The sequence below is a fragment of the Elephas maximus genome, chromosome 2 (assembly GCF_024166365.1).
Source record: "Elephas maximus indicus isolate mEleMax1 chromosome 2, mEleMax1 primary haplotype, whole genome shotgun sequence".
NCBI classification, from domain to species: domain Eukaryota; kingdom Metazoa; phylum Chordata; class Mammalia; order Proboscidea; family Elephantidae; genus Elephas; species Elephas maximus.
In genome coordinates, this window is record NC_064820.1 from 129,237,097 (window position 1) to 129,249,156 (window position 12,060).

At 40.5% G+C, this 12,060-nt stretch overlaps 1 protein-coding gene across 1 annotated transcript in view; it reads left to right on the plus strand.

The window, feature by feature from the left end:
* The window catches only part of FBN2 (fibrillin 2), a 292,288-nt gene that overhangs the window by 92,121 nt on the left and 188,107 nt on the right, over positions 1 to 12,060 (plus strand). The window contains exon 6 of the mRNA XM_049873163.1: positions 1,797 to 1,994. Within this exon, the coding sequence (XP_049729120.1) occupies positions 1,797 to 1,994 (198 nt within the window). The remainder of the gene's footprint in view (positions 1 to 1,796; positions 1,995 to 12,060) is intronic.

Consider the following 12,060-nt stretch of genomic DNA (forward strand, 5'->3'; position numbering starts at 1 on the left):
TCACTCTTGAGTTTTACCCTTCAGCCAAGGATTAGACAGGCCCATAAAGCAAAATGAGACTAAAAGGGCACAACATCCCAGGGACAAGGACTAAAAGGCAGGAGGGGACAGGAAAGCTGGTAATGGGGAACCCAAGGTCGAGAAAGGAGAGTGTTGGCGTGTCGTGGAGTTAGCAACCAATGTCACAAAACAATATGTGTACTAATTTTTTAATGAGAAGCTAGTTTATTTGATAAACCTTCATCTAAAGTCCAATTAAAAAAAAAATACTAGATCTGGCAAAACTATCATTGAAAAAGTGGGCAAAAAAAGAAAACGAAACAAAAAAAAGTACACTGAGCATCCTAGGGGTTCGTTGACATAAATTATAGCAGAGAGAAGAATAGAGTTGAAATATCCCAGAGTGGTATAAACAGTTAATACACTCAGCTGCTAACTGAAAGGTTGGCAGTTCAAGTACACCCAGAGATGCCTCAGAAGAAAGACCTGGCAGTCTAGTTCCAAAAAATCAGCCATTGAGAACTCTGTGGAGCACAGTTCTACTCTGACACACATGGGGTCACCATGAGCCTGAATCGACTCAAGTACAACTGGTTTAGTCTAAATCAGTCCTTCTTAAACTTTAAGGGGGGTATGGATATTCTGAGTATCTTGCTAAAATATGCATTCTGTTTCAGTGTGTCTGGAATAGTATCAGAGTCTGCATTTCTAACATGCTCTCAGGTGATGCAGATGCTGCAGGTCCACAGACCGCACTTTGAGATGCAAGGGTCTAATGGACTGTCCTTAGTGTTTAACAAACAGTCTGCCTAAATATCATATGTGACACATATTTATGAAAGAACTTTATCATAATCATAACAGCTGGACAATGAAACAGTCATCTGCTAAGGGACAGAGCTCAAATATTAACTTACCTATAAAGACTCACATGGATCTCATTAGTAGCGTCTTCCTAACTGAGCTACCCATAGAACTAAAAAAAAAACCCCATCCTGTCTAGTCGATTCCAACTCATAGTGACCCTATAGAACAGAGTATAACAGTCCCATAGGGTTCCCAAGGAGCAGCTGGTAGATTGGAACTGCTGACCTTTGTGGTTAGCAACCGAGCTCTTAACCAGGATGCCACCAAGGCTCCACCCATAGAACCAGAAAAACCAAAATCAGATTGTTAGAACTAAATATCAGTAGAAAAACCTAGACTGCCTAAAATATATTTGTTGATTCTGTTTTGATGTTCTGAAATATTTTCAAACAAGCCAGAAAAAAGAAAATCTTTGCTAGGTAAAGAGGAGTCATAAAAGTGTAGATGGCTGTGGGGCCAGACAAGGCATACCAAAAAGTGAAGAGGGCTGGGAGTAAGGAGTGGATGGGGCTGTGTGTTCTGGAAAGGACACTCTTCATTCCATCATTGCCATACAGCAAGGTGGGCCTAGCATGACCAGGACTTCCAGCTTTTCAGGAAAAACCAAAAATACAAATTTCATGCAAAATTTCCCAATTAAAAAATGTTGACTATTAATGTAAATTCTTTTAAAATATCATGTGGGCCAAGAAAAGCACATCTGTGTTCCAGATACAGTCTGTAAGCTACTCATTTACAATCTCTAGTATAGAACGCACTGACGTTTTCTAATGCACTTCTCATGATTGAAAATATGAATTTTCAAAATGAAACTTTAAAGCTTTTTGTGTTTAGATACTTCAGTGTCAGACAAAATAGTCTCTGTTTTATGCATTTGGAGGTATTGGTATAAGATCATAAAATCTATCTTTCCTTACTTCATATTCCAGATTACAGGACAGGCCCGTGTTTCACTCAGGTCAACAACCAAATGTGCCAAGGGCAGCTGACAGGAATTGTCTGCACAAAGACTCTGTGCTGTGCCACCATTGGACGGGCCTGGGGCCACCCCTGTGAGATGTGTCCAGCCCAGCCTCAGCCCTGTCGAAGGGGCTTCATCCCCAACATCCGCACTGGAGCATGCCAAGGTGAGTCAGCTGTCTGCAGATGTGCACTGAGTCCGGCAGAGCAGTCCCCAACACGTCAGGCCTCTTTCCCCTGAATTTGTGGTTTCTGACACTGCAGATGGTAGCTTTTAACACAATATGCATTTCCAAGAGGGACCTGATTAATCAGCCAGATTAGAGATGGTTTATCATTTAGCTACCTAGTAAACAATTACATTTCAACTCTTGACATTAATGGAGAAGAAGAGATAACAGATCCTAGGGAAAACTTACGAACAAGTAAATTTAAAAAAAAATTGCAGTTTGAAATACTTAATAGAGTCAGAGGATGAAGCACTTTGTGCCTTCATCCACATCCCACTAATCCCCTACCCCCAATCTGCCTACTCAGAACTCGTTAGTTGCCGTTGAGTCAGCCCCAACTGACGGTGACCCCATGTACAACAGAACGAACTGTTGCCTGGCCCTGCGTCATTCTCACGATGGTTGGTATGCTCAAGTGCATTGTTGCAGCCACTGTGTATTTTCAGTGCCTTCCAACCTAGGTGGCTCATCGTCCAGATCTCTTTCAGCTAGTATTCTGGTGTGATTCATAGGGTTTTCACTGGCTAATTTTTGGAAGTAGATTGCAAGGCCTTTCTTCTAATCTGTTGTAGTCTGGAAACTCCACTGAAACCTGCCCACCATGGGTGACCATGCTAGTATTTGAAGTACTGGTGGCATAGCTTCCAGCATGCCAGGTAGCAACATGCAAGCCTCCATGGTGCAACAAACTGACATATATGCCAATACCTCGGAAAAACGTTTTCTGACTCTCTCCTAATCTTATTCAAATAGTGAGAACCTAAGCCCAGGTACCAGAGAGAAGGGATCTGCCCCATACATTATTGTTATTAATAGTGTCCTCAAAGACAAGGTCCCTGTTGATATACTACTGCCAGAAATTCAGGCTGGTTTCAGAAGAGGATGTGGAACCGGGGATATCATTGCTGATGTCAGATGGTTCCTGACTGAAAGCAGAGAATACCAGAAGGATGTTTACCGGTGTTTTATTGACTATGCAAAGGCATTTGACTGTGTGGATCATAACAAACTATGGATAACATTGCGAAGAATGGGAATTCCAGAACACTTAATTGTGCTCATGAGGAACCTTTACATGGATCAAGAAGCAGTTGTCCGGACAGAACAAGGGGATACTTATTGGTTTAAAGTCAGGAAAGGTGTGCATCAGGGTTGTATTCTTTCACTATACCTATTTAATCTGTATGCTGAAGAAATAATATGAGAAGCTGGACTATTTGAAGAAGAACGGGGCGTCAGGATTGTTGGAAGACTCATTAACAGCCTTCGTTATGCAGATGTCACAACCTCGCTTGCTGAAAGTGAAGAGGACTTGAAGCACTTGCTAATGAAGATCAAAGACCAAAGCCTTCAGTATAGATTGCACCTCAACATAAAGAAAACAAAAATCCTCACAACTGGACCAATGAGCAACATCATGATAAACAGAGAAAAGATTGAAGTTATCAAGGATTTCATTTTCCTTGGATCCACAATCCACAGCCATGGAAGCAGTAGTCAAGAAATCAAAAGACGCATTGCACTGGGCAAATCTGCTGCAAAGGACCTCTTCAAAGTGTTGAAGAGCAAAGATGTCATCCTGAAGACTAAGGTGTGCCTGACCCAAGCCGTGGTATTTTCAGTCACATCATATGCATATGAAAGCTGGAGAATGAATAAGGAAGACCCAAGAAGAGTTGACGCCTTCGAATTGTGGTGTTGGCAAAGAATATTGAATATACCATGGACTGCCAAAAGAACAAATAAATCTGTCTTGGAAGAAGTGCTGCCAGAATGGTCCTTAGAAGCAATGATGGTGAGACTGTGTCTTACATACTTTGGACATGTTGTCAGGAGGGATCAGTCCTCGGAGAAGGACATCATGCTTGGCAGAGTACAGGGTCAGGGGAAAAGAGGAAGGCCCTCAACAAGGTGGATTGACACAGTGGCTGCAACAGTGAGCTCAAGCATAACAACAATTGCAGGGACGGTGCAGGACCGGGCAGTGTTTCGATCTGTTGTGCATAGGGTCACTATGAGTCGGAACCGACTCGAGGGCACCTAACAACAACAACAACAACATCGAGCTCTAGGATGGCAGTTCACGTCCTGTAACATAGCAGTAGGATTAGAATCACAGGAAAACAGGAATTATTCACAGAAATGATATTACTCATATTCGATACATGAAGTTAAATTTATTTGTTGTAATTAAATAATATACAAAATTAGACCTGAAGTCTTTCAAACTGATGTGAATAAGCAAAGGCAGAGACGGAGATGTTATCTTCCCAACCCACATAAAGGCCAGAGGATTGAAAGCCAGTCTAGTGCTGTAAAGCCCTAAGAGGAGAGTTGTGGTTTGAGGGGGCCTTTACATACCTTTTTTTTTTTTTTAACATACCTTTACTTCATTGAATAATAAGATGTGAGCTCTCTGTATAATTTGGTAAATACCTTTTGGCAACAAATGTAGCCGCCAAAATTTTTTAAGAGTTTTATTATTTTAAAAAGATGATATTAAAAACAGTCTATGTGTAAACTTTTTCCAAGTTAAAACTATAGAGATTCCCAAGAGAGGACCATATCACTCACAAAGTAACTACTTGATTTTTAATTGCATGTAAAAGTCTTGTCAGCGGTAGACTTAAGGTTTTTTTTTATACTTTAGATGAAGGTTTACAGAGTGAACTAGTTTCTCATTAAACAATTAATACACATATTGTTTTGTGACACTGGATGCCAACCCATGACATGTCAATGTTCTTTCTTCTCAACCTTAGGTTCCCCATTACCGGCTTTTCTGTCCCCTCCCCCGCCCCCCACACCTTCTAGTCCATGCCCCTGGGCTGATGTGCCTCTTTAGGCTTGTTTTGTTTTATGGGCCTGTCTACTCTTTGGCTGAAGGGTGAACTTCAGAAGCGACTTCACTACTGAGTTGAAAGGTTGTCTGGGGGCTATACTCTCGGGGTTTCTCCAGTCTCTGTCAGACCAGTAAGACTGGTCTCTGTAAGTTGGAATTTTGTTCTACATTTTTCTCTAGCTGTGTCCAGGACCTTCTATTTTGATCCCTGTCAGAGCAGTCTGTGGTGGTAGCTGGGCACCGTCTAGTTGTGCTGGACTCAGTCTGGTGGAGGCTGTGGAAGTTGTGGTCCATTAGTCCTTTGGACTAATCTTTCCCCTTGTGTCTTTGATTTGCTTCGCTCTCCCTTGTTGCAGATGGGGTGGGATCAGTGGAATAACTTAGATGGCCACTCATAAGCTTTTAAGATCCCAAACGCTACTCACCAAAGTAGGGTGTAGAACATTTTCTTTAAAAACTGTGGTATGTCAGTTGAGCTACATGTCCCCCACGACTGTGGTCCCCAGCCTTCGGCCCAGTAATTTGGTCCCTCAGGAAGTTCAGGTGTGTCTGTGAAGCTTCCATGACCTTGCCTTGGTCAAGATGTGCTGACTTCTCTAGTATTGTGTACTATCTTACCCTTCACCAAAGTAACCGCTCATCTATTGTCTATAAAAAAACTAGTGTTTTTCCCTCCCCACCCTAATAACCATTAAAGATTGTTTCTTTCTGTTAGTAAACCTTTTCTTAAGTTTTAATAATACAGTATTTGTCCTTTTATGATCGACTTATTTCACTCAGTGTAATGTCCTCCAGGTTCATGCCAGTAATGTTGGGGTGAAGTGGTATCTCATTGTAATTTGATTTGCATTTCTATGAGACTGGTGATTGCAAGCATTTCCTCAGGTATCTGGTAGCCACCTAAATGTCTTCTTTGGTGAAGTGCCTGTTCATATCCTTTGCTCATTTTTTTAAAGGGATTATTTGTCTTTTTGTTGTAAAGGTGTTGAATTTTTCTATAGATTTTAGAGATTAGACTTTTTTTGGATTTGTCATACCAAAAATTTTTTCCCAGACTGTAGGCTCTCTTTTTACTCTTTTGGCGAAGTGTTTTGATGAGCACGTGTTTAATTGCATTGAATTTGTAGATGGCTTTGGGTAAAATGGACATTTGCACAATGTCGAGTCTACCTATCTGTGAGGATGGTATGTTTTTCCGTTTATGTAGGTCTTTTTGTTTTCTTGCAGTTGTGTTTTGTGATTTTTCTTTTTGTAGATCTTTTATGTCCCTGGATTTATTCCTAAATTTTTATTTTTTAGTGGCCATTATAAATGGTATTGATTTCCTGGTTTCCTTTTCGTAGTTCTCTTTATTGGTGTATAGGAATGCAACTGTTTTTTGTATATTTATTTTGTATTCTACTCTGCTGAAACTTTGTTAGTTTCCGTACTTTTCTTGGGGAGTCCTTTGGGTTTTCTATGTATAGTATCATATCATCCACAAGTAAGGATAGTTTTACTTCTCCCTTACCAATTTAGATGCCCTTTATTTCTTTTTCTTGCCTTATTTGTATAGCTAGGACTTTCAGCACAACGTTTAATAGCATAAAAGGCATCCTTGTCTTGTTCCTATTCTCAGGGGGAATGTTTTCAGCCTCTCCCAGTAAAGAATGATGTTGGCTGTTGGTTTTGTATTAAAAAAACCAAACCGAACCCACTGCCGTCGAGTCAATTCCAACTCATAGTGACCCTATGGGACAGAGCAGAACTGCCCCATAGAGTTTCCAAGGAGCACCTGGCGGATTCGAACTGCCGGCTTCTTGGTTAGCAGCCGTAGCACTTAACCACTATGCCACCAGGGTTTCCTGGTTTTGTATAGATGCCCTTTATAATGTTAAGGAATTTCCTTTCTATACCTATTTATTTGAGAGTTTTTATGAGGAATGAGTATTGGACTTTATCGAATGCCTTTTCTGCATTGATTGAGATTTTCATGTGATTCCTTTGTTTTATTTATGTGGTGGATTATGTTCATTGATTTTCTAATGTCGAACCATTCTTGCATACCTGGTATTAATCCCACTTGTAGTGTATTATTTTTTTTTATATGATGCTATTGGCTGGAATTTTGTTAAGAATTTTTGCATCTATATTCATAGGAGATATTGGTCTGTAATTTTCTTTTTTTTTAGTGTCTTTGCCTGGTTTTGATATCAGAGTTATGCTGGTTTCGTAGAATGAATTTGGAAGTATCCGTTCCTTTTCTGTGTTCTGAAATAGTTTGAGTAGTGCTGGTGCAAGCTCTTCTCTGAATGTTTGGTAGAATTCTCCAGTGAAGCCATCTGGGCCAGGGCTTTTTTTTGTTGGGAGTTTTTTTTGTTTTTTACCTTTTCAGTCTCCTCTTTTGTTATGGATCTGTTCAGATTTTTGACTACAGTTTGTATTAGTTTAGGTAGGTAGTGTGTTTCTAGAAATTTGTCCATTTCCTCTAGGTTTTCAAATTTGTTGGAGTATAGTTTTTCATAGTACTCAGTTATGATCCTTTTTATTTCTGTTGGGCCTGTTGTAATGTCCCACATTTAATTTCTTATTTGGGTTATCTGCATTGTTTCCTATTTTGCTTTTGTCAGTTTGTCCAGTGGTTTGTCAATTTTGTTGATCCTTTCAAAGAACCAACTTTTGGTTTTGCTGATTCTTTCTGTTGTTTTCTTCTATTCTCTATTTCATTAATTTCTGCTCCGAACTTTATTATTTCCTTTCTTCTGGTGGCTGTGGGCTTCTTTTTCTCTTCTATTTGTTTGTTCGAGTTATATAACTAATGTTTTGATTTTGTCCCTTTTTCGATGTGTGCATCTATTGCTATAAATTGACCTCTGAGCACTGCTTTTGCTGTGTCCCAAAGGTTTTGGTAAGATGTATTTTCATTCTTCTTTGATTCTAGGAATATTTTTATTCCATCTTTGATTTCTTCTGTTACCCAGTTGTTTTTAAGCAACGTGTTATTCAGTTTCTATGTATTTGATTTTTGTCTCTTGCTTTTCCTATTGTTAATTTCTACTTTTATGGTGTTGTGACCAGAGAAGATGCTTTGTGTTATATCAGTGTCCTAAGATGTGGTGTATTCTGGAGAACATTCCATGTGCATTAGAAAAGAATGTAAACTTTGCTACTGTTGGGTAGAGTGTTCTATATATGCCTGTGAAGTCAAGTTGGTTGATTGTTGCCTTAAGAGCTTCTGTATCTTTGTTGAATTTCTTGCAGGTGTTCTGTCCGTTACCGAGAGTGGTGTGTTGAAGTTGCCTGCTATTATTACGAAGCTGTCAATTTCTCTTTTCAGTGCTGTTAGAGTTTTTTTCATGTATTCTGGAGCCCTGTCATTAGGTGTGTAGCTATTTATTATGGTTATGTACTCAGGGTGGATTGCCCCTTTTATCATTATATAATATCTTTCCTTGTCTTTTTTGGTGGATTTTGTTTCAAAGTCTGTTTTATCTGGGGTTAGTATTGCCACATCTACTCTTTTTTGGTTGCAGTTTGCTTGATATATTTTTTCTATCCTTTGATTTTGAATATATTTATGTCTTAGTTTCTAAGGTGTGTCTCTAGTAGATAGCATTTTGATGACTCCTGTTTTTTATTCATTCTATCACTCTCTGTCTATTTATGGGTGCATTTAAGCCACTTACATTCAGTATGATTATTGGTAGGTGTAAGTTTATTGCTGTCATTTTGTGGGATTTTTTTTTTTTTTTGGTGACGCTAACATTTTCCTTGCTCCTCTTACTCCTGTGCTGAATTCCTTTTTTTGTGGATTTTTTTCTCATTTCTTTCTTTGGTAGCTGTTCCATTTACCAAGACTTTATGTTTTTCTTCTTTGTTTTGACGAGTTGGTTTGTTAATTTTCTTCGTGGTTACCTCGAAATTTATTCCTTTCTTCCTAAATTTAAACCAGTCTTTTATTACTTGATATTGCCTTGAGTTCCTCTCCATTTGGAGATTCTATACCTACACCATTTATTCTTTCTTTTATTGTTCCAACGTTGTAGTCATTTACAGATTGACCTCTTTGGTTCCCTGTTGTAAATCATTTAGTTTTGGTTTAAGAGTACATTACCTAGGTTGGTTTCTGGCTGATACTGTCCTGTGTCCTAGATTCAGGTTGTTGTCTAATATTCTTGGTTCTCTAACTGAAGGATTCCCTTTTATAATTCTTATAAGCTTGGTTTGATTTTTACATATCTCCTTAATTTCTCTTTATCTGAAAATGTCCTAATTTCACCATCATATTTGAGAGAGTGTTTTGCATGATGTATTGTTGTTGGTTGGCAGTTTTGTTTATTTGTTTGTTTCAACTTTTTAAATATGTCATCCCATTGCCTCCTTACCTGCATGGTTTCTGCCGAGTAATCAGAGTTTAGTCTTATTGTTTCCCCTTCATATATGACTTTTCGATTTTCTCCAGCTGTCTCAGGATTCTTTCTTTGTCTTTGGTTTTAGCAAGTGTGATTATGATATGTCTTGGTGATTTCTTTTTTAATCTGCCCTGTATGGATTCTTTGAGCTTCTTGGATGGTCAGCTTTTTATCTTTTGTGATATTAGGGAACTTTTCTGTCAGCAAATCTTCAATGATCCTGTCTGTGTTTTCCATTTTCTCTCCCTGTTTTGGAACTGTGATCACATACAAATTTTTATTTTGATTGTATCCCACATCATTCTCAGGGTTTCTTCATTTTTCTTCATTCTTTTCTCTGATTTCTCCTCATGCAAAGTGGTATCCAAGGATTTGTCTTCAGTTTCACTGAACCTGTCTTCCATTGTTTCATATTTATTCCTAAAAGGTACTATTGCACTGTCCATTTCTGAAATCTTGTTGTTTATCTTTTGGATTTCTAATTGCTGTTTTTGTATGGTTTCCAGCTGTTTATTTTCCTGAATTCTTATATTTCTTTGTCTGTGTTTTGCCTGATTTTGTCTGTATTTTCCATAATTTTGTCTGTTTTTTCCTTGTTTTTCTCTTCATTTAATAACTTCATCTCTTGGAGAACCCTGAATATTAGTGTTTTGAATTCCCTATTAGTTTTTTTTTTTTTTTTTTTTTAGGTAGTTCCAGTGCCTTTCCTTCTACCAGAAATCATCTGGTGGTTTATTTTGGTCACTTTCTGGAACCATTCTGTCCTGTTTTTTAAAATATATTTTAATATCACCTGCTGTCTCCGGGACATTCAGGAATTATTTTCTTTGTTTATTGATTGCAGATTTGTTTGTTTTGTCTTACTTTTTTGTTTTATTTGGTTATGTCTGGGCAGGCTTACCTCACCTGTGGGCACGATATTTCTCATCACCTTGTCCAGTTGGGCAGTGCCAGTCACTCAGCTATGGTGCAACAGGCCAAGTCCAGTGGGTGTGGAGAGGTGGGTTTGGGTAGTTTGCAGCACTAATTGGGGCTGGCAGGGTAGGGACAGTGCAGGGTGGAGTCCTGCGTACCATGTGGAGTTGCACACAGCATGTACTGCTGATAGGCAGGAGAGAAGGGAGAGAATGTGATGTGCAGAGCTAAATGGGTGAGTGAAAGAAGAAAGAAAACCAAAAGCAAAAAGGAAAAAAAGTAAATAAAATGGTGGCACAGTAGGATTTGGTGGGTGGGACAGGACAGACTCAGAGAGGCTGTGTGCTGGTGGCTCTCTAGTTGAGCAGTGCGGCTCAGCCTGTCAAGAAGGGGCATGGGTGGTGCACAGGGCTAGGTGAGCAGGAGAACGGAAAGGAAAAAGGGGAAAGAGAGAGGAAACCAACAAACAAAAAAATAAAAACAACAACAACAAAGAAAATGTGGGGGAGCCAGCTGTTGTGGGTGGGGCAGAATTGGGGTGGCAGTGAGCTGATGTCTCTCTCACCAAGTGGCACAGCACAGCCAGTCAGGAAGGGGCAGAGGCAGAGCAGGACCTTGGTGGGAGGGAGAAGAAAAAGGTAGAAAGGAAAATAAAAAATAGGGTGCTAAGGGAGCTGGCCTGTGGGAGCAGCATAGACCCTGGGAGGCCGTGTGCCAGAGGCTGTCTAGCCAAGCAGTAGTGCACAGTCTGTTGAGAAGGGTGGGAGGGGTTGGCACACAAACAAGCAAACTAAATAAATAAATAAATAAAATGGTGCTGATGGAGCCAGTCAGTGATGGAGGCAGCATGCCTGTGACTCTCCAGCCAATGAGTGCAGCACGGCCCTTCAGGAAGGGGCAGGAGCGATTAACAAGGCTAGGTGCATGGAAGAAAGGATGAGAAAGAAGGGAGAGAGAGAGAAGAAAACAGAAAAAAAAAAAGCAAACAAACCGAAAAATATGGCACTGTGAGACCTGGTTGTCGCGGGTAGTAGAGACCTGAGGAGGCCTTGTGCCAGTGGCCCCCCAGCCAAGTGGTGTGGCAAGGTCCGTCAAAAAGGGGCAGGGACAGACACGGAGCCAGGTCGATGAGAGAAAGGAAAGAAAGAAAGGGTTAGAGAAAGAAGAAACAAAGAAGAAAAAAAAATAAAACAAAAAATGGCACTGAGGGAGCCCACTGGCAGGGGCAATACAGACCTGAGGTGGCCGTGTGCCTAGTGGCTCTCTAGCCAAGTGGTGTGGCACAGTCTGTCAAGAAGGGGAGGGGACAGCACACAGGACTCGCTAAGTGGAAAAAAGGAAAGAAAGCAAGGGAGAGAGAAGCAACCAGAAAAAGCCAAAAAATCGGAAAAAATAACAAAAAAGAAAAATTGCGCTGAAGGGCCTGGCTGGTGGGGATGGGTCAGCCCATGACAGCAGTGAGCTAGTGTCTCTCCTGCCAAGCAACCATGGCCCTTTGAAAAGTGACAGAGGCCGAGTAGAGGGAAGAAAGGTAGAGGATGGGAAAGTGTATTCCTGGCTACTGGGTGCTCTGTCTCTTGTTGGGAGCTTCATGAAGTTGCCTTCCCTTCCTCCCTGTCCGTGGTTCTTGGTAACTGAGATCCAAGGTGGTGAATCCGGGGGGCAGTGAGCTCTCCGGCCAAGCAACCGTGACCCTTTGGAAAGCGGCAAAGGTCATGTTCAGGGAAGAAGGGTGAGGGGTGGGAAAGCGTGTTTCCCTGGTTACCGGATGTTCTGTATCCTGTTGGGAGCTCCATGAGGTTACCTTTCCATATTCCCTGTCTGTGTTCCTTGGTGGCCATAGTCCAAAATGGGG